Source organism: Heptranchias perlo, chromosome 1, assembly GCF_035084215.1.
Source record: "Heptranchias perlo isolate sHepPer1 chromosome 1, sHepPer1.hap1, whole genome shotgun sequence".
NCBI classification, from domain to species: domain Eukaryota; kingdom Metazoa; phylum Chordata; class Chondrichthyes; order Hexanchiformes; family Hexanchidae; genus Heptranchias; species Heptranchias perlo.
This window is the reverse complement of record NC_090325.1, coordinates 157,670,869-157,691,959: the sequence shown is the minus strand read 5'-3', so window position 1 is coordinate 157,691,959 and position 21,091 is coordinate 157,670,869. Positions and strand designations below refer to the sequence as shown.

The 21,091-nt window shown below is 43.5% G+C and overlaps 1 protein-coding gene across 7 annotated transcripts in view; it reads right to left on the bottom strand.

The window, feature by feature from the left end:
• map9 (microtubule-associated protein 9) overlaps positions 1–21,091 on the bottom strand; it is a 232,424-nt gene that overhangs the window by 36,316 nt on the left and 175,017 nt on the right. For all 7 annotated transcript variants that reach the window (XM_067992825.1, XM_067992841.1, XM_067992820.1 and 4 more), the window contains one exon: positions 13,729–13,903. In XM_067992825.1, coding sequence (XP_067848926.1) covers positions 13,729–13,903 — 175 coding nt within the window. The remainder of the gene's footprint in view (positions 1–13,728; positions 13,904–21,091) is intronic.

Here is a 21,091-nt window from a genome sequence, read left to right as displayed (position 1 = left end):
GAAAGATCACAACTTTGAATAGAACATCTTTTTTAGAAAACATTAATCAGGGTATATAACAAAAAGAACAAATGTACAAAATAGTGGATAATTGGAACAATATTGGCTGATAAATTTATGTAATTTATGAAATGGGTTTCTTAAGTTGCACTAGGATTGGGCAAACCAGTCTTGTTATATTTTATTAAAAATTATCTGATGGGAACGATTCACAGAATCATAGAATGGTTACAGCACGGTAGGAGGCCATTCAACCCATTGAGTCCGTACCAGCTCTATGCAAGAGAAATCCAGCTAGTTCCACTCACCCGCCCTATCCCCGTAGCCCTGCAAATTTTTTCCTCTCAAGTACTTTTGAAGGCCATGATAGAATCAACCTCCATCAACCCTCGGGCAGTGCATTCCGGATCCTAACCATTCGCTGTGTAAAAATGTTTTTCCTCCTATCACCTTTGGTTCTTTTGCCAATCACCTTAAATCTATGTCCTCTGGTTCTTGCCCCTTCAGCTAATAGGAACAGTTTCTCTCTATCTACTCTGTCTAGACCCTTCATGAGTTTGAATACCTCTATCAAATCTCCTTGCAACCTTCTCTGTTCCAAGAAGAACAACCCCAGCTTCTCCAGTCTATCCACGTAACTAAAGTCCCTCATCCCTGGAATCATTCCAGCAAATCTCTTCTGCTCCCTCTCAAAGGCGGTAACATCTTTCCTAAAGTGCAGTGCCCAGATTATGGGCAAACCAGTGTTTTATAAAGGTTCATCGTCACTTCCTTGCTTTTGTACTCTATACCTCTATTTATAAAGCCCAGGATCCCGTATGCTTTTTTAACCGCTTTCTCAACCTGCCCTGCCACCTTCAACGATTTGTGCACCAGATCTCTTCGTTCCTGTACCCCTTTTAGAATTGTGCCCTCTACTTTATATTGCCTCTACTTGTTCTTTCTACTGAAATGTATCACTTTGAATTTTATGCGTTAAATTTCATCTGCCACGTGTCTGCCCATGCCACCAGCCTGTTTGTATCCTCTTGAAGTTTATCACTACCCTCCTCACTGTTTACTACCCTTCCAAGTTTTGTGTCATATGCAAATTTTGAAATTGTGCCCTGTACACCCAAGTCCAAGTCATTAACATATAACACCACTGTACACCTTCAGGCAGTCCGAAAAACAACCGCTCACCACTACTCTTTGTTTCCTGTCATTTAGCCAATTCTGTGTCCATGTTGCTACTGCCCCCTTTATTCCATGGGGCGCAATCTTGATGACATGCCTACCATGCAGCACTTTATCAAACGCTTGATAAAGCTGATTCCAATCAGCTTTTTGTTGAATCAGCTTGATGACTCTGATTCAAACAGAAATAAATCGTGTGCAATCAAATTTTTAAATTGTGTCAGAAGTACAAAACAGCTGTCAAATCAGTCAGTGTGAATTTGGGGATAGGGAACAGTTTAAATAAAGCCCCCCTCCCACCCCACCATTGAATCCTCAGCAGGGTTTAAAAAATCATTGCATTACAATTGTACATCTTGTAGGTGTCATTAGTTTTGCCAGCCTCTATGTAAGGCAGGGAGCAGTTGGGTCATGGGCCCGGCCCCTCATCTGTGATTGGGTGGAGGTGCCTGGTCTGTGATTGGGTGAGGATGCCTGATCTCTGATTGGGTGGAGATGCCTGGTTTCTGGTTGGCTGGATAAGTCTGGTTTGTGATTGCTTCGCCAATCAGTTTATTTTTTACTTCCTGGTCTGATTTCCGTGCAGCCAATCAGCTGCTTGCTGACTGCATTTCCTAGCAACATGGTAAACAATTCGGCATCTGGGGCCGGAAACTCGGACCTCTAGACACTCGGACACTCCCCAGCACCAGAGGCAAAGCAGCCCACCTGGGGCTGGAGCACTGGGGACTGGGGAGGCAGAGCTGGAAAAGGGCCTGGGGTCCGAGCACTGGTCAGTATGAGAGAGGGGCCTGGGGACTGGTCAGAATAGGACAGGGGCAGAGAGCACCGATTTGACGTGCCGATGGAATGATTAAGTGCGCGGCACACTATAGACTGCAGTGCGGCCGCGCACGCGTGCAGCTTAGCGGGAACAACTCTCTAAGGTGGGGGGACCAAGAAACATCGCGGGTTTGGAAGGAGGGGGTTGGCTGTTTGCGGCAGAAGATTTGCTTAAGGAGCCAGGAGGAGCAGTATTGCTTCTCCTGGCCCGCAAGCAGTGCTCTAAAAAGCACTTACCTGATGGAGCCAGCTGCTCCCGCCTCTCTTTAGCTGCCGGGTTTCCTGAGCCCCGGGAAACCCGGTTGGCCAGCTTTAAATTTAAATAGCTGCCAAAATATGAGGAATGGAACCTCATTTACATATTATAAGTACAGAACCGCCTCTCCGGAGCGAATTACTCAGACACCCTCAAACCATCGCACAGTCCTTGTGGAGACGAAGTCCCGTCTTCACACTGAGGACACCATCCAATGTGTTGTGTGGCACAACCACCATGCTAAATGGGATAGGTTCAGAACAGATCTAGCAGCTCAAAACTGGGTACCCATGAGGCGCCGTGGGCCATCAGCAGCAGCAGAATTGTATTTCAGCACAACCTGTAACCTCATGGCTCAGTATATTTCTCACTCGACCACCAACAAGCCAGGGGATCATCCCTGGTTCAATGAGGAGTGTAGAAGAGCACGCCAGGAGCATCACCAGGCGTACCTAAAAATGAGGTGCCAACCTGGTGAAGCTACAACACAGGACTACATGCATGCCATACAGCGGAAGCAACATGCTATAGACAGAGCTAAGCGATTCCACAATCAACAGATCAGATCAAAGCTCTGCAGTCCTGCCACACTCAGTCATGAATGGTGGTGGACAATTAAACAACAAACGGGAAGAGGAGGCTCTGTAAACATTCCCATCTTCAATGACTGCAGAGTCCAGCACGGGAGTGCAAAAGGCAAGGCTGAAGCATTTGCAACCATCTTCAGCCAGAAGTGCTAAGTGGATGATCCGTCTCGGCCTCCTCCCGATATCCCCACCATCACAGGAGCCAGTCTTCAGCCAATTCGATTCACGTCACGTGGTATCAAAAAATGGCAGAGTGCACTGGATACAACAAAGGCTATGGACCCTGACAACATCCCGGCTGTAATGCGGAAGGCTTGTGCTCCACAACTAGCCGCGCCTCGAATCAAACTGTTCCAGTACAGCTACAACACTGGCATCTACCCGACAATGTTGAAAATTGTCCAGGTATGTCCTGTCCACAAAAAGCAGGACATACCTGGACAATCTGGCCAATTACCATCCCGTCAGTCTACTCACAATCATCAGAAAAGTGATGGAAGGCGTTGTCGACAGTGCTATCAAGCGGCATTTACCAATAACCTGCTCACTGATGCTCAGTTTGGGTTCCGCCAGGACCACTCGGCTCCAGACCTCATTACAGCCTTGGTCCAAACATGGACAAAAGAGCTGAATTCCAGAGGTGAGGTGAGAGTGACTGCCCTTGACACCAAGGCAGCATTTGACTGAGTGTGGCACCAAGGAGCCCTAGTAAAATTGAAGTCAATAGGAATCAGGGGGAAAGCTCTCCAGTGGCTGGAGTCATACCTAGCACAAAGGTAGTGGTCGTTGGAGGCCAATCATCTCAGCAGGACATTGCTGCAGGAGTTCCTCAGGGCATTGTCCTAGGCCCAACCATGTTCAGCTGCTTCATCAATGATCTTCTCTCCATCATAAGGTCAGAAATGGGGATGTTCACTGATGATTGCACAGTGTTCAGTTCCATTCACAACCCCTTAAATAATGAAGCAGTCCGTGCCCGCATGCAGCAAGACCTGGACAACATTCAGGCTTGGGCTGATAAGTGGCAAGTAACATTTGCACCAGACAAGTGCCAGGCAATGACTATCTCCAACAAGAGAGAGTCTAACCACCTCCACTTGACATTCAACGACATTACCATCGCCGAATCCCTCACCATCAACATCCTGGGGGTCACCATTGACCAGAAACTTAACTGGACCAGCCACATAAATACTGTGGCTACAAGAGCAAGTCAGAGGCTGGGTATTTTGTGATGAGTGACTCACCTCCTGACTCCCCAAAGCCTTTCCACCATCTACAAGGCACAAATCCAGGAGTGTGATGGAATACTCTCCACTTGCCTGGATGAGTGCAGCTCCAATAACACTCAAGAAGCTCGACACCATCCAGGACAAAGCAGCCCGCTTGATTGGCATCCCATACACCACCCTAAACATTTACTCCCTTCACCATCTGTGCACTGTGGCTACAGTGTGTACCATCCACAGGATGCATTGCAGCAACTCGCCAAGGCTTCTTCGACAGCACCTTCCAAACCCGCGACCTCTACCACCTAGAAGGACAAGAGCAGCAGGTACATGGGAACAACACCACTGCACGTTCCCCTCCAAGTCACACACCATCCCGACTTGGAAATATATCGCCGTTCCTTCATCGTCGCTGGGTCAAAATCTTGGAACTCCCTTCCTGACAGCACTGTGGGAGAACCTTCACCACACGGACTGCAGCGGTTCAAGAAGGCGGCTCATCACCACCCTCTCAAGGCCAGCGACGCCCACATCCCATGAATGAATAAAAAAAAGTCAGTTCTAAATGGTTAAGAACTGGTGCAATTTCCATCTGAAAGATCAAGCGCTAATAGCATTCAATTCTCCGGTGTAAGCTGACCTACGTAATTAGCACCAGGTGCAGACTGAAATGGATTTAGAGAGGACATTTGTGGTGGGGGAGGAAAATTGTATTTGAGCCAAATTTAAAGGAGCAGGGGCAATTAAACGGAGTGTCACAATACAAGGGCAAAAGCTCAAAAGCCATTTGAATCCATCAGCAGCCTTCTCCAAGGTTGGAGGGCCAGAGATTAAAAAGCACCAGTCAATGATGAAGGAAAGACAATCTGGAAGCAAACTTTATCTGCAGATAGGTGCTGGAGCAGCCCAACATCCGATGCCTTGTTCGATGGCTGCTAAAGTCAAACTGGTGCTATATGAGGTGATTGTAAGGAGAGTTGCCCTCCATGGTACCAGCGTAATAGGTCAGCAATATAACAAGCCTGTATGTAGGTACAGGCAAATAACTCCAGGACATAAGTTTAAGATCATAACCAAAAGAACGAAGGTGGAGGTTGGGAAAATATTTTTTATGCAGAGGGTTGTAAGGAATGCCTTATTAGAGACAGTGGTGGAAGCAGAATCCATAATAGTAGCTTTTAAAGGGAAATTAAAAAATATTTGAAAAGAATAAAACAAAAGAATATGGGGTAAGGGCAAGGAAACAGGAATAAGCAGATAACTCTTTTAGACACGGCACTCTGGGCTGACTGGCTTCCTCTTGTGCTATAAAATTTCAGGATAAGTTTCAGACCACATATGATTGTTACTGTCCCTGCATGTGCTCGCCCTATTCTGCATCCACCTCTCCACTGACCCAGACCGTAAGACGATAGTTCCCCGTGGTAGGTTTGTCACGACTTGCAAAATGGTTGGTGACATCTTGGTGGGATATTGTAATTGAAAACCAGGAAATGCCAGACTTACTAAATAGCTACATTGTATCAGTCTTCACAGTAGAGGATGAGGATAAAGTACCAGAGATACAAAGAAAACTAAAAATAAATCAAGGGGAGGAACTAACTAGATTCGATAAAAGTAAAAAATTGATGATGGAGAAACTAATGAGATTAAAGATAGACAATTCTCCATTACTCAATGGTTATTACCCCAGGGTTTTAAAAGAAGTAGGTGAGGAAACTGTTGATGCATTAGTAATGATCTTCCAAAACTCTCGATTCAGGAGTGGTTCCCTTGGATTGGAAAGCTGTCAATGTCACTCCATTAATTACGAAGGGCAGTAGAGATAAACTAGGAAATTATAGGGCCTATTAGTCTAATGTCAATTGTGGGGAAATTACTAGAATCTGTTATTAGGGATAGAGTGATTGAGAATTGGGCTGAGCTGATCAGAGAGAGCCAGCATGGATTTGTAAAGGGTAAGTCATGTCTAACGAACCTTGTTGAATTTTGTGAGGAGGTAGAAAAGGGCATGCCTATGGATGTTATTTATCTGGACTTCCAGAAGGCACTCGATAAGGTTCTACATAAGAGCCATAACAAAAACGAAAGCGCATGGAATTGGAGGCAATCTATTAGCTTGGATAGGGAATTGTTAGGCGGTAGGGTCCGGAGAGTAGGGATAATGGGGATGTACAAAATTAGCAGGATATGACTAGTGGTGTCCCCCAGGGATCTGTACTAGGGCCTCAGCTTTTCAATATATTTATAAATGACTTAGACGAAGGAATAGAGAGCCACACATCCAAGTTTGCTGACGACACCAAGTTAGGTGGCACAGTAAATAGTGTAGATGGGAGCAGAAATTTGCAAAGGGACATTGATAGATTAAGTGAGTGGGCAAAACTGTGGCAGATGTAGTTCAATGTGGGAAAATGTGAGGTATCATAGTAGGTACAGCACAGGAGGAGGCCATTCGGCCCATCATGCCTGGGCCGGCTCTTTGAAAGAGCTATCCAATTAGTTCCATTCCCCTGCTCTTTCCCCATAGCCCTGTAAATGTTTTCCTTTCAAGTATTTGTCCGATTCCCTTTTGAAAGTTACTATTGAATCTGCTTCCGCCACCCTTTCAGGCAGTGCATTCCAGATCATTACAACTCGCTGCGTAAAAAAATGTCATCCACTTTGGACCTAAGAAAGACAGATCAGAGTATTTTCTGAATGGTGAGAAGCTAGGAACTGGAGGCGCAGAGAGATTTAGGGGTCCAAGTATAGAAATCACTAAAAGCTAGTGGACAGGTACAAAAAATAATTTAAAAGGCTAATGAAATGTTGGCCTTTATCTCAAGAGGGCTGTAATGCAAAGGGGCAGAAGTTATGTTACAGCTGTACAGAGATCTGGTTAGACCCCATCTGGAGTACTGCATTCAATTCTGAGCACTGCATCTCAGGAAGGATATTTTGGCCCTGGAGGGGGTGCAGTGTAGATTCACCAGATAAAAGGATTAAATTATGAAGACAGGTTGTATTCCCTAGAATATAGTAGATTAAGGGGTGATCTAATTGAGGTGTTTAAGATGATCAAAGGAGTTGATAGGGTATATAGAGAGAAACTATTTCCTCTGGTGGAGGACACTGGAACAAGGGCACATAACCTTAAAATTAGAGCTAAGCCATTCAGAAAGCACTTCTTCACACAAAGGGTAGTGGAAATCTGGAACTCTCTCCCCCAAAAGCTGTTGAGGCTAGGTCAATTGAAAATTTCAAAATTGAGATTGTTAGATTTTTGTTAGGCAAAGATAATAAGGGATATGGAACCCAGGCAGGTAGATGGAGTTAAGGTACAGATCAGCCATAATCTAATAGAATGGCGGAACAGGCTCGAGGGGCTGAATGGCCTGTTCCTATGTTCCTATGTTCCAATTCGGCAACATTGGGTTTTGATCATGCTGACATGCCTTCTTTCATGTGGTATCATCTAAAGCATAATATGCTGTGATTGGGGTGTTTCTGAAGGACTATTCAGCATAATGCTTAGGCAGGCATTCACATATGGTAATGACACCATCAAGGATCTACTGGCATAGCTTCCTTTGGGAAGAGGAGTCTCCACTAACACTAGGTAATTTAATTTCTCTCTGCAGATGCGGGTGGTGAAGGAAGGGCATGGAGTACATCATGGGCAGCCTGACCTCCCTCTTCTTCCAAACAAATTAGCTTGGAGGACGCATATTGGGAAATCCCTTGGCGTTAGTAATGGCGCTGGGGTAAAAAGTAATAATTAAGTGCAACTGACACAAAGGCTCATGGTAGCCTAAGTGCCAGCGGAAAATAAACCCCAGAAAAAATGGCCTGCAATGACCTAAAATCACTTAGCTTTAACGTACCTTTTAAATGACCTCCTGCCTGAAAGGTCTGCCTCTACAAGGTCTGGATTTCATGTTTCCTGGGCAGGGGTTACATAGGAACAGGAGTAGGCCATTCAGCCCCTCGTGCCTGCTCCGCCATTTGATAAGATCATGGCTGATCTGTGATCTAACTCCATATACCTGCCTTTGGCCCATATCCCTTAATACCTTTGGTTGCCAAAAAGCTATCTATCTCAGATTTAAATTTAGCAATTGAGCTAGTATTAATTGCCGTTTGCGGAAGAGAGTTCCAAACTTCTACAACCCTTTGTGTGTAGAAATGTTTTCTAATCTCGCTCCTGAAAGGTCTGGCTCTAATTTTTAGACTGTGCCCCTTACTCCTAAAATCCCCAACCAGCGGACATAGTTTCTCTCTATCCACCCTATCTGTGCCCCTTTGGGGTTGTTGGCTTCCAGTGTGCAGCATGCCAGAGAAACGCATGTGGGATTTACATGCTTTTTTATGTTTGAATGCAGTTTGAATGCAGTTCCTGCTTGTTTTGGACAAGAACTTTCATTGCTTGCTGCAGATCTGACCAAAAATTTCTGCCTAATTTAGTGCTCCGTTTTGCCCCATCTGCTCATTATGGTGTATAATGGGAATGAAAATTTGCCCCATTGTCTGTTTAATTAATTTTGAAATATGGGTTGTTTTGTGTTGTGGACTCACACTCACTTGAAACTGGATTCAGACTACCCAATGTAATTTAATGTACAATCCTTATTGTTGAGAGAGAGAGGGAGAGATAGATAGAGAGAGAACAGCAACTGTGCAACAAGAATATTTTGTAATCAGCCTTGGTTTTCAAGCTTAATCAGTTAGCTGTAAAAGCTGCAGCTTGCATATTTAATAGCTAATTGTCTGTCAAATGAATTTCAAAATAGATAAGTATGAGGTGGTGCATTTTGGTAGGAAGAATAAGGAGGCCACATACTGCTTGGAAAATAAGAGTCTAAATGGGATAGAGGAGCAAGGGATCTATGGGTACAGATTCACAAATCATTAAAAGTAGCAACGCAGGTTCATAAGGCCATAAAAAAGGCAAATCAAGCACTGGGGTTCATTTCTAGAGGGATAGAATTGAAGAGCAGAGAAGTTATGTTAAACTTGTATAGAACCTTGGTTTGACCACACTTGGGGTACTGTGCACAGTTCTGGTCACCATACTATAGAAAGGATATAGAGACATTGGAGAGGGTGAAAAAAGATTCACAAGAATGATACCAGAATTGAGAGGATATACTTATCAGGAAAGGCTGAACAGGCTGGGGCTCTTTACTCCAGAAACGAGAAGGCTGAGGGTGATCTGAGAGATCTTTAAGGTAATGAAAGGATTTGATAGGGCAGACGTAGAAAAAATGTTTCCAATTGTGGGGGAGTCCAAAACTAGAGGTCATAAATATAAAATAGTCGCTAATAAATCCAATAGGAAATTCAGAAGAAAACTCTTTACCCAAAGAGTGGTAGGAATGTGGAATGTGGAATGCTACAAGGAGTAGTTGAGGCAAATAGCAAATATGCATTTAAGGGGAAACTTGATAAGCACATGAGGGAGTAAGGAATAGAAGGGTATGCTGATAGGGTTAGATGAAGTAGGGAGGGAAGAGGCTCATGTGGACATAAACGCCGGCATAGACTAGTTGGCGTGTTGTAGTTTCAAAAACTGTTCCTCATTTTATAGCTGTGCCCCATCGACAGAGCATTAAAAATGTTTCCTTATCATCTTTTCGCAGTTTGATTTTCCACCATCAACTTGTATATGGATTGCTTCTTTAGCAATTTGGTTCCTGAATGTGTAATGTCTTCTGCATTTTGATATAAACATCTTAATTTTACTGGAGGGAAGGAAATAGATGTACTGAATTTTGCTTTAGGCAAGATATGAATTAATAATGCAATATAACACACAGGATGTCATACTCAACAATTTCATTTAAATTTGTTTGGTTCTGTAATCCCAGCACCAGAAAAATACAGTGTTAACCAAGACCAAAGAGCTCTTTATATTTATGGATTTGGCCGCTGTTTTAACTACTGCCTTCATTTCTTATGTAGAGAATTTTACAACACCAGGTTATAGTCCAACAATTTTATTTGAAAATCACAAGCTTTCGGAGGCTTTCTCCTTCGTCAGGTGAATTCAAATAAAATTGTTGGACTATAACCTGGTGTTGTAAGATTCTCTACATTTGTCAACCCCAGTCCATCACTGGCATCTCCACTTCATTTCTTATGTCAGCTTGAGATAAAGATTGAGAAGGACAAAGACCAAAGTAATAAATTGGAAAAAAGCTGATTTTAAGGGAATGAGAATGGAACAAGGGAAAATAAACTGGAAAAATTTACTGATAAAGAAATAGAACAGCAGTGGGAAACATTTAAAACGGTGATCAATAGAGTCCAGGCGAAATATATCCCATTAAAAAGCAAGAACAAACCAGCCATAATGACACACCATGGATGAATAAAGAAATAAGGGCAAAATTGAAATGAAAGAAAAAGGCATACACTAAGTACGTGGACAACAAAGGAGGATGACAAAAGAGAATATGAAGAAGTTAGGAAAGAAATTAAAAAAAACAACTCGGAAGGCAAAGAGAAACTACAAAATTAAATTATCAAGGAATATAAAAAGAAATGGTAAAGTATTCAAAAGACACATAAATAACAAAAGAAAAATCAGGATAGGGATAGGGCCACTAAGGGATACACATGATAAACACACAGGTAAGGACAGCGAAATGGCAGAAATATTAAATAATTACTATGCCTCAGTATTTATCAGCATAACATTAGAACAGGTCAAAAAAGATATGAAGACATTTAAGATAAAAAGGGGGGGGATAATTGATAAATTAATCAAATTTAGAGAGGATAAAATCCCTGGTCCCGATGGATTGCATCCATGCATATGAAAAGAAGTTAGGATGCATAGAAATAAAAATTCATTGGATAAGGGAATATTGCCAGAGGACTGATGGACAGCCAATGTGATTCCTAGATTTAAAAAGGGAGACAGAACAAGTCCAGAGAACTATAGATAAATGAGCTTAGGAAAGATAATGGAATCCTTTCTCAAAGACGTAAATAGAAAAACATCTAGAAACCGAAAATATAATAAAGAATAGATTTCAAAAGGGAAGGTCATGCTTGAGCAATCTTATTGAATTCTTTGAAGAAGTAACAGAAAGAGTAGACAAGGGTAATACAGTAGATTTAATATATTTGGATTTTCAAAAGGCCTTCGATAACGTACCGCATAGTAGACTCATGACTAAGGTCAGAGCTTGTGGAGTCAGGGGACAAGTAGCAGGATGGATAGCAAGCTGGCTACAAAACAGAAAAGAGAGTAGGGGTTAAAGGTAGTTACTCAGACTGGCAAAAGGTAGGAAGTGGTGTACCATAAGGATCGGTGCTAGGACCACTGTTATTCACCATTTATGTAAGCGATTTGGATTCAGGAATCGGAAGTAAAATTTCAAAATTTGCGGACGACACCAAATTGGGGAGTATAGTTAATACAGAGGAGGACGGTGACAAAATAAAGGAAGGCATTAATAAACTTTCAGAATGGGCGTGTAATTGGCAAATGAATTTCAGTATAGATAAGTGTGAGGTGGTACATTTTGGTAGGAAGAATAAGGGGGCCACATACTGCTTGGAGAAAAAGAGTCTAAATGGGGTAGAGGAGCAGAGGGATCTGGGGATACCGATTCACAAATCACTACTAAGGTACTAAAAGTAGTGACACTGGTTTATAAGGCCATAAAAAAAGCAAACAAAGCACGGAGGTTCATTTCTAGAGGGATAGAATTGAAAAGCAGGGATGTTATGTTAATCTTGTATAGACCTTCGTCAGACGGCAATTTAGTACTGTGAACAGTTCTGGTCTCCGTATTATGAAAAGGATATAGAGGCACTGGAGAAGGTACAAAAAGATTTACTAGGATGATATCAGAACTGTGAGGTTATATCTATCAGGAAAGATTGAACAGACTGGGGTCTTTTCCCTAGAAAAGAGAAGACTGAGGGGTGACCTGATAGAGGTCTTTAAGATTATGAAAGGATTTGATAGGGTAGTTGTAGAGAAGATATTTCCACTTGCGGGGACACCCAGAGCTAGGGGCCATAAATATAAGACAGTCGCTAATAAATCCAATACGGAATTCAGGAGAAACGTCTTTACCCAGAGAGTGGTTAGAATGTGGAACTCGCTACCAGAAGGAGTAGTTGAGGCAACTAGCATAGATGCATTTAAGGGGAAGCTAGATAAACACATAAGGGAGAAAGGAATAGAAGGATATGTCGATGGGGTTAGATGAAGAAGGGTGGGAGTAGGCTCGTGTGGAGCATAAACACTGGCATGGACCTGTTGGGCCGTATGGCCCATTTCTGTGCTGTACATTCTACGTAATTCTGTGTAATAGCTTGGCTCAGTTTGTAGCTTCTGAATCAGAAGATTGTGGTTTCAGGTCCCATTCTAGGACTTAAGCATATAATTAGGCTGACACTTCAGTGCAATACTGAGGGAGTGAGTGTGTTCTTGGAGGTGCCATCTTTCATATGAGGTATTAAACTGAGGCCCCATTGCTTGCGCAGATGGATGTAAAAGATCCCATGGCACTTAGTGAAAAAGACCATGAAGCTCGACAGATGTCTTGGCCAACACTCCTTCTTCAACCACTACCATCATATGCTATATGCTATGTGCAATTTGGCTGCCACATTTGTCTACATAACAGTAATGACTATACTTCAAAAATAATTAATTGAATGTGAAGCACTTTGGAACGCTCTATAGGGCAGATTTTCCTCTTTTTGTGCATGGGGGTAAATGATCACCTGGCCACAGCACATGGAGGAAAATCAATGGGCTCCATTAAGGGCATGCAATCCTTCTGGCTCAATTTTCCTTCATGCATTGCACTCAAACAATCCTTTACACCTGGAGGAGAGGTGAGAGTAACTGCCCTAGAAATTAAAGCTGCATTTTACTGGGTATGTTACATTGGAGCCTAGCAAAACTGAAGTCAATAGGGGTCAGGGGAAAAAAAAACATCAGTGCCTGGAGTCCCACGTGACACAAAGAAAGATGACTGTAATTGTGTAAGATCAATTGTCGCAGCCTCAGAACATTGCTGCTGTAGTTCATCAGGAATGCCTCCTCGGCCCAGCCATCTTCAACTGCTTGATCTCTCTCATAGTCAGGAGTGGGGCTGTTCAAGGGTACTTTGCCCCCTCATAATCCCTACCCCAAACTATCACTAGTTCTCTGCCTTCATACTCTTTTGCCGCTGTTCCAGGCTGGAATTCCCCATTCCTTCCTGCTCCTCGCCCTTTCCCTTTACCTACTACCACCTGCTGCTCGAGCACCCCAACTGTCCATGGAAGGAAGAAGAAAAAAAAGAGAACCAGAAAAGAGAAAGGGGGAGAGAAACAGAAGAGGAGAGATACAATCAGAGACAGGTAGGAAAGAGTATATCTTCCAATTTACTGTGACAATGCCATAGAGATCCACTAGTAATATATTAAAACTCTGGAAGTGGTAATGTTGTAATCGTCCCAATGCATTGGTATCAATGGGTAACACTGTAACATTAATATCTGCTATTCTTACTTGCTTTAGAGGTAATGCTGTAACGTTTCTCCATCTATTACAACAGAACAGTTCAAAGACATACATTTCCTCCGACTGTGAGCAATGGCACGGGGAGATTCACTAGTATATAATATATTTCTAATTTCCTGGCACATCACATTTATTGATCACCTGATAAATGGATGCTCTGATTGTGTCTGCAGCTTCAAGGCTAGAGGTTGCATTTCCAGAAGACTTTGTGTCCAAGATTTTTAATGTTCCCAAGTACCGAGGTTCTGTTGTTTTGGGACGTGGGCTTTTTCCAATAGAAGACCTATCTAAGGTCTGTGTTAGAGAACTCAGAGGCCTATGAAAAAAATGAAAATAGTTATATTAACTTCCTGTAATATGCAAGTACATATCACATGGACCACATGACAAACTTTAGGTACGCGTTCGTAAAGTTAAACAACTCGAGATATGAATGAACAACACAGAATGAATCCATTTTTTTTTTTGCTTGTTAAACCTAGATTGGTTGATATATTAGGGGTAATTTTCTGACTGAAATGATAGGTGGTTAAAATACTAACAGCAGGGAGTCTCACCCACTGGGAGTGCATGTCAGACATTCGAGCCCACATTGCATGATTTCCCAACTATTTAAACTGTTGGAAAATCTTGTGCAGCACAGATAAACTTCCAATATGTGCTACATATGGGTGAGGTTCCCAATCGGCATTGCAAAGTTGGTAATTTACTGTCAAGGTTTGGTCTTGGGTACAGTGATGCGACTCAATCCCTAAGAGGGTGCTGGAGGTCTGGAACTCACTGCCTGAAAGGGTGATAGAGGCAGAAACCCTCAACTCATTTAAAAAGTACTTGGATATGCACTTGACGTGCCATAACCTACAAGGTTACGGACTAAGTGCTGGAAAGTGGGATTAGGCTGGGTGGCTCATTTTCGGTCGTCGTGGACACAATGGGCCGAATGGGCTCCTTCTATACCGTAAATTTTCTATGATTCTATGAAGTGGCCTGAGCATCTTCTGTTTAAAAGCGTGCCTGTACTGCCCAATATCTAACGATATGATAGTGCATCCCACAGGGGCTAACAACTGTATCTCCTTGTGATTGGAACTGAATATTCATATTTTTCAATCTCTTTGAAGGCGGATTGAGAAAACACTTGGTAAGTTACGAATCATTAAGCTGCTTTAATTCACAGAAAGGGACATACAGAGCAATAGTTTATGATCAGACTCACTGGGACCGTTCTTCAACCTCCACCTGAAATGGGTGCGAAGTCAGCTGAGTGGCCGCACCACTCGACTGATGCCTTTGTTAGAAGGCCTGAACCATTTTCAATTTGGGCCTCATTTAACTGCTGCCTGCAAGTTGCAGGCACCAAATGGGCACCCCGCTTCAGTTTGCTAGTTGTGGAAGGGCTGAAAATTGGCTGCCTTCCTTGCTAAGCAAGCCAGCAGGTTGGATCGGGGGCAGGGCCATCGGAAGGGGGGTGGGGGTGGGCTTGAATGAGATGGCAGCAGGTCAGATTCTTTTTTGTGTGGACCCAGGCAATCCATTAAAGACCGCTGGTTAGGCCACTTACCGCCTGGCAAACAGGTGAAATGACTATTGTGCACACTCCGCACATGTGTACCTGAAAATTGCAATCGGAGTCCTCTAACCAGTGTAGCACCCCAATTTGCATACTTAAGCAGCGCCCCCCACCCATCGACTTTCAATTGCCTGTTTTTCAGGTCAGAAATGGGCGACCAGCAGTTGAAAATCAGCTTCACTTAGTTCAATCAGTACAACTTGTCTTTATATAATGATAGAAGGCAATGAACACAACAGGTTTCCTCACAGTGGCGGGTTGTCTTTCTTGAATTAAGCAAAATAACTCCCAATTAGTCTCTCCCACATTCTAATCGTCTCGCACACTCTGCTGGACCTGATATTGTAATTTTTTAAATTCATTCATGGGAAGTGGACATCGCTGGCGAGGCCAGCATTTATTGCCCATCCCTAATTGCCCTTGAGAAGGTGGTGGTGAGCCGCCTTCTTGAACTGCTGCAGTCCGTGTGGTGAAGGTTCTCCCACAGTGCTGTTAGGAAGGGAGTTCCAGGATTTTGACCCAGCGACGATGAAGGAATGGCGATATATTTCCAAGTCAGGACGGTGTGTGACTCGGAGAGGAACGTGCAGGTGGTGTTGTTCCCATGTGCCTGCTGCCATTGTCCTTCTAGGCGGTAGAGGTCGCGGGTTTGGGAGGTGCTGTCGAAGAAGCCTTGGATGGTACGCACTGCAGCCACAGTGCGCCGGTGGTGAAGGGAGTGAATGTTTAGGGTGGTGGATGGGGTGCCAATCAAGCGGACTACTATGTCCTGGATGATGTCGAGCTTCTTGAGTGTTGTTGGAGCTGCACTCATCCATGCAAGTGGAGAGTATTCCATCACACTCCTGACTTGTGCCTTGTAGATAGTGGAAAGGCTTTGGGGAGTCAGGAGGTGAGTCACTCGCCGCAGAATACCCAGCCTCTGACCTGCTCTTGTAGCCACAGCATTTATGTGGCTGGTCCAGTTAAGTTTCTGGTCAATGGTGACCCCCAGGAAGTTGATTGTGGGGGATTCGGCGATGGTAATGCCGTTGAATGTCAAGGGGAGGTGGTTAGACTCTCTCTTGTTGGAGATGGTCATTGCCTGGCACTTGTCTGGCGCGAATGTTACTTGCCACCTATCAGTCTAAGCCTGGATGTTATCCAGGTCTTGTTTCCCTCTTCAGGTACTGTCCCTCTCCCTTTCAAATGCGCCGCCATTGACTCTTCCTCAAAAAAAATGACCTTGACCTCTCTGTCCTTGCAAACTACCACCCGATCTCCAACCTCCCTTCCCTCTCCAAAGTCCTTGAATGTGTAATTACCTCCTAAATCTGTGCCCATCTTTCCCGCAAATCCATGTTTGAAACTCTCCAATCAGGATTCCTCCCCTGCCACAACACTGAAACGGCCCCAATCAAAGTCACAAATGACATCCTCTGTGACTGTGACCGTGATGCACTATTCCTCCTCGATCCCTCCTCATCGTTCTCAACCTGTCTGCAGCCTTTGACACAGTTGACCACACCATCCTCCTCCAACGTCTCTCCTCCATTGTCCAACTGATTGGGACTGCCCTCATCTGGTTCCACTCTTACCTATCCAGTCGTATAGAATCATAGAGTACAAGGGGGCAGAAGTTATGCTGCAGCTATACAAAACCCTGGTTAGACCGCACCTGGAGTACTGTGAGCAGTTCTGGGCAACGCACCTTCGGAAGGACATATTGGCCTTGGAGGGAGTGCAGCGTAGATTTACTAGAATGATACCCGGACTTCAAGAGTTAAGTTACGAGGAGAGATTACACAAATTGGGGTTGTATTCTCTTGAGTTTAGAAGGTTGAGGGGTGATCTGATCAAAGTTTATAAGATATTAAGGGGAACAGATAGGGTGGATAGAGAGAAACTATTTCCGCTGGTTGGGGATTCTAGGAGTAGGGGGCAGTCTAAAAATTAGAGCTAGACCTTTCAGGAGTGAGATTAGAAAACATTTCTACACACAAAGTGTGGTAGAAGTTGGGAACTCTCTTCCGCAAACGGCAATTGATACTAGCTCAATTGCTAAATTTAAATGTGAGATAGATAGCTTTTTGGCAACCAAAGGTATTAAGGGCCAAAGGCAGGTATATGGAGCTAGTTCACAGATCAGCCATGATCTTATCAAATGGCGGAGCAGGCACGAGGAGTTGAATGGCCTACTCCTGTTCCTATGTTCCAATGTTTCCTATGATACAGCACAGAAGGAGGCCATCAACTATCCTACTATAGATTGGGATAACAATAATAATATAAGGGGCAAAGAGGGGGAGGAATTTTTGAAATGTGTTCAGGATAACCAGTATGTTTCTGGTCCAACGAGGAAGGAGGCATTGCTGGACTTGGTTCTTGTGAATGAGGCGGGCCAAGTGGAGCAAGTGACAGTGAGGGAGCATTTAGGGAGCATTTAGGGAGCAGCGATCATAGTATCATAAGGTTTAGAATAGCTATGGAAAAGGACATGGACCACTCTAAAGTAAAAATATTCTATTGGAGGAGGGCCAATTTCAATGGGATGAGAACAGATCTGGCCCGGGTAAATTCGAATCAAAGATCGGCAGGCAAAACTGTAATTGAACAGTGGGCGCGCGGCCTTTAAAGAGGAGATGGTTCGGTCACAGTCTAGGCACATTCCCATGAGGCAGAAAGGTAGGACAACTAAAGCCAGAGCTCCCTGGATGACAAAAGAGATAGTGAGTAAGATGAAATGGAATAAAGGGGGGTATGACAGATGTCAGATTGATAACACTAGTGAGAACCAAGCAGAATATAGAACGTTCAGAGGAGAAATGAAAAAGGAAATAAGAGGGGCAAAGAGAGAGTATGAGAATAGACCAACATAAAAGGGAATCCAAAAGTCTTCTACAGGGATGTAAACAGTAAACGGGTAGTAAGAGGAGGGGTAGGGCCAATAAAGGGCCATAAAGGAGATCTACTCATGGAGGCAGAGGGGATGGTTGAGGTACTAAATGAATACTTTGCATCTGTCTTTATCAAGGAAGACGCCACTGCCAGAGTCTCAGTAAAGGAAGATATAGTTGAGATACTGGATGGGCTAAAAATTGATAAAGAAGAGGTACTATGAAAGGCTAGCTGTACTTAAAGTAAACAATTTTACAACACCAAGTTATAGTCCAGCAATTTTATTTTAAATTCACAAGCTTTCGGAGATTTCCTCCTTCCTCAGGCAAATGTTTTAAGTACTTAAAGTAGATAAGTCACCTGGTCCGGATGGGATGCAAACTAGGTTGCTGAGGGAAGTAAGGGTGGAAAATGCGGAGGTACTGGCCATAATCTTCCAAACATCCGTGGATACGGGGGTGATGCCAGAGGACTGGAGAATTGCAAATGTTACACCCTTGTTCAAAAAAGGGTATAAAGATAAACCCAGCAACTACAGGCCAGTCAGTTTAACCTCAGTGGTGGGGAAACTTTTAGAAACGATAATCTGGGACAAAATTAACAGTCACTTGGACGAGTGTGGATTGATTAGGGAAAGCCAGCACAGATTTGTTGAAGACAAATCGTGTTTAACTAACTTGACAGAGTTTTTTGATGAGATAACAGAGAGGTTAGATGAGGGCAATGCAATTGATGTGGTGTATATGGACTTTCAAAAGGCGTTTGATAAAGTGCTGCATGGTAGCATCAAGATTGTGGCCCATGGAATTAAGGGGGTAGTAGCAACATGGATACAGAATTGGCTAAGGGGCAGGAAACAGAGAGTAGTGGTGAACTGTTGTTTATCGGTCTGGAGGGAGGTGTACAAAGGTGTTCTGCAGGGGTCGATGCTGGGACCATTGCTTTTCTTGATATATATTAATAACTTGGACTTGGGTGTACAGGGCAAAATTTCAAAATTTGCAGATGATACAAAACTTGGAAGGGTAGTAAACAGTGAGAAGGATAATGATAGACTTCAAGAGGATATAGACAGGCTAGTGGCATGACTGGACACGTGACAGATGAAATTTAACGCATAAAAATGTAAAGTTATACATTTCGGTAGGAAGAACGAGGAGAGGCAATATAAACTAGAGGGCACAACTCTAAAAGGGGTACAGGAACAGACAGATCTGGGGGTATACGTGCACAAATTGTTGAAGGTGGCAGGGCAGGTTGAGAAAGCGGTTAAAAAAGCATATGGGATCCTGGGCTTGATAAATAGAGGCTTGGTACAAAAGTATGGAAGTCATGATGAACCTTTATAAAACACTGGTTCGGCCACAGCTGGAGTATTGTGTCCAGTTCTGGGCACCGTACTTTAGCAAAAATGTGACCGGCTCAGAGAGGGTGCAGAAGAGATTTACTAGTGTGATTCGAGGGATGAGGGACTTTAGTTATGTGGATAGACTGGAGAAGTTGGGGTTGTTCTCCTTGGAACAGAGACGGTTGTGAGGAGATTTGATAGGGTCCTATGATTAATGACCCATCTGCCCAGTGAAACGGTTTATCCCTATTCACTCTATCAAAACCCATCAGAATTTTAAACACATCGATTAAATCTCCTCTTAACCGTCTCTGCTCTAAGGAAAACAATCACAGCTTCTCTAGTTTCTCCAGATAACTGAAGTCCCTCATCCCTGATACCATTCTAATAAATCTCCTCTGCACCCTCTCCAAGGCCTTGACGTCCTTTCTAAAGTGTGGTGGCCAGAGTTGGACACAATATTGTAGCTGAGGTCTAACCAGCGATTTATAAAGATTTGGCATAATTTCTTTGCTTCTGAACTCTATGCCACTCTTAATAAAGCCAAGGATGCCATATGCTTTTTTTAACAGCTTTATCAACTTGTACTGCCACGTTAGAAGATTTGTATTTGTGAACCCCCAGGTCTGTCTGTTCCTGTTGCTGTAGTTTACAATTTTTGCTTCCAAAATGCATCATTTCACACTTCCCTGCATTAAATTTCATCTGCCATGTGTCTGCCTATTTCACCAGTCTGCCTATGTCCTTCCGAGATCTGCTATGATCCTCCTCACTGTTTACTACATTTCCAAGCTTTGTGTCATCTGCAAATTTTGAAATTATGCCCTTTATACCCAAGTCCAGGTCATTAATATATATCAAAAAGAGCTGTGGTCCTAATACCAATCCCTGGGGAACACCACTGTATACTTCCCTCCAATTCGAAAAACTACTACTGTATGTTTTCTGTCTCGCAGCCACGCTGCCACTGGCCCTTTACCCCATGGGCTTCAATTTTGCTAACAAGTCTATTATGTTGTACTTTTTATCAAATGCTTTTTGAAAGGCCATATACACATCAACTGCACTACCCTAATCAACCATCTCTGTTACTTCATCAAAGAACTCAATCAAGTTTTGCTTGATTGAGTTCTTTGAGACACGATTTGCCTTTAACAAATCCATATTGGCTGTTGTTTATTAACCCATATTCTTCCATGTGACAAGTAATTTTGTCCCGGATTATGGTCTCTAGTAGAGTCTTCCACACCACCGATGTCAGGCTGACCTGTAGTTACCTGGTTTTACTCCCTCCCCCTTTTTGAAGAGGGGTGTAACATTTGCAACCCTCCAGTCCTCTGGCACACTCCCATATCCAAGGAAGATTGAAAGATTGTGGCCAAAGCCTCCGCTATTTCCACTCTTACTTCCCATTTGGACCGGGTGACTTTTCAATTTGAGCATTGCCTACTGCACATCGAGGGAGTTTTCATATAGCTGAGTGGGAATGCTATGGGCACCCTCAATGCAATATGGGTGTCATCGACTACGCCCTGGATCTTGGGGAAGCCAACTACCCCATAAAACTGTACACAGCTTGTTCTCTCGCCTGTCTTGCTGAAGTTCCGAAGGTTATGAATTGTGCTGCTTTGCTGTAAAGGGAATTAGTGAACTGATGAATACATGCCCATACTGCTCCATGACTGATGTGGCTGACTAAAAGGATCTTA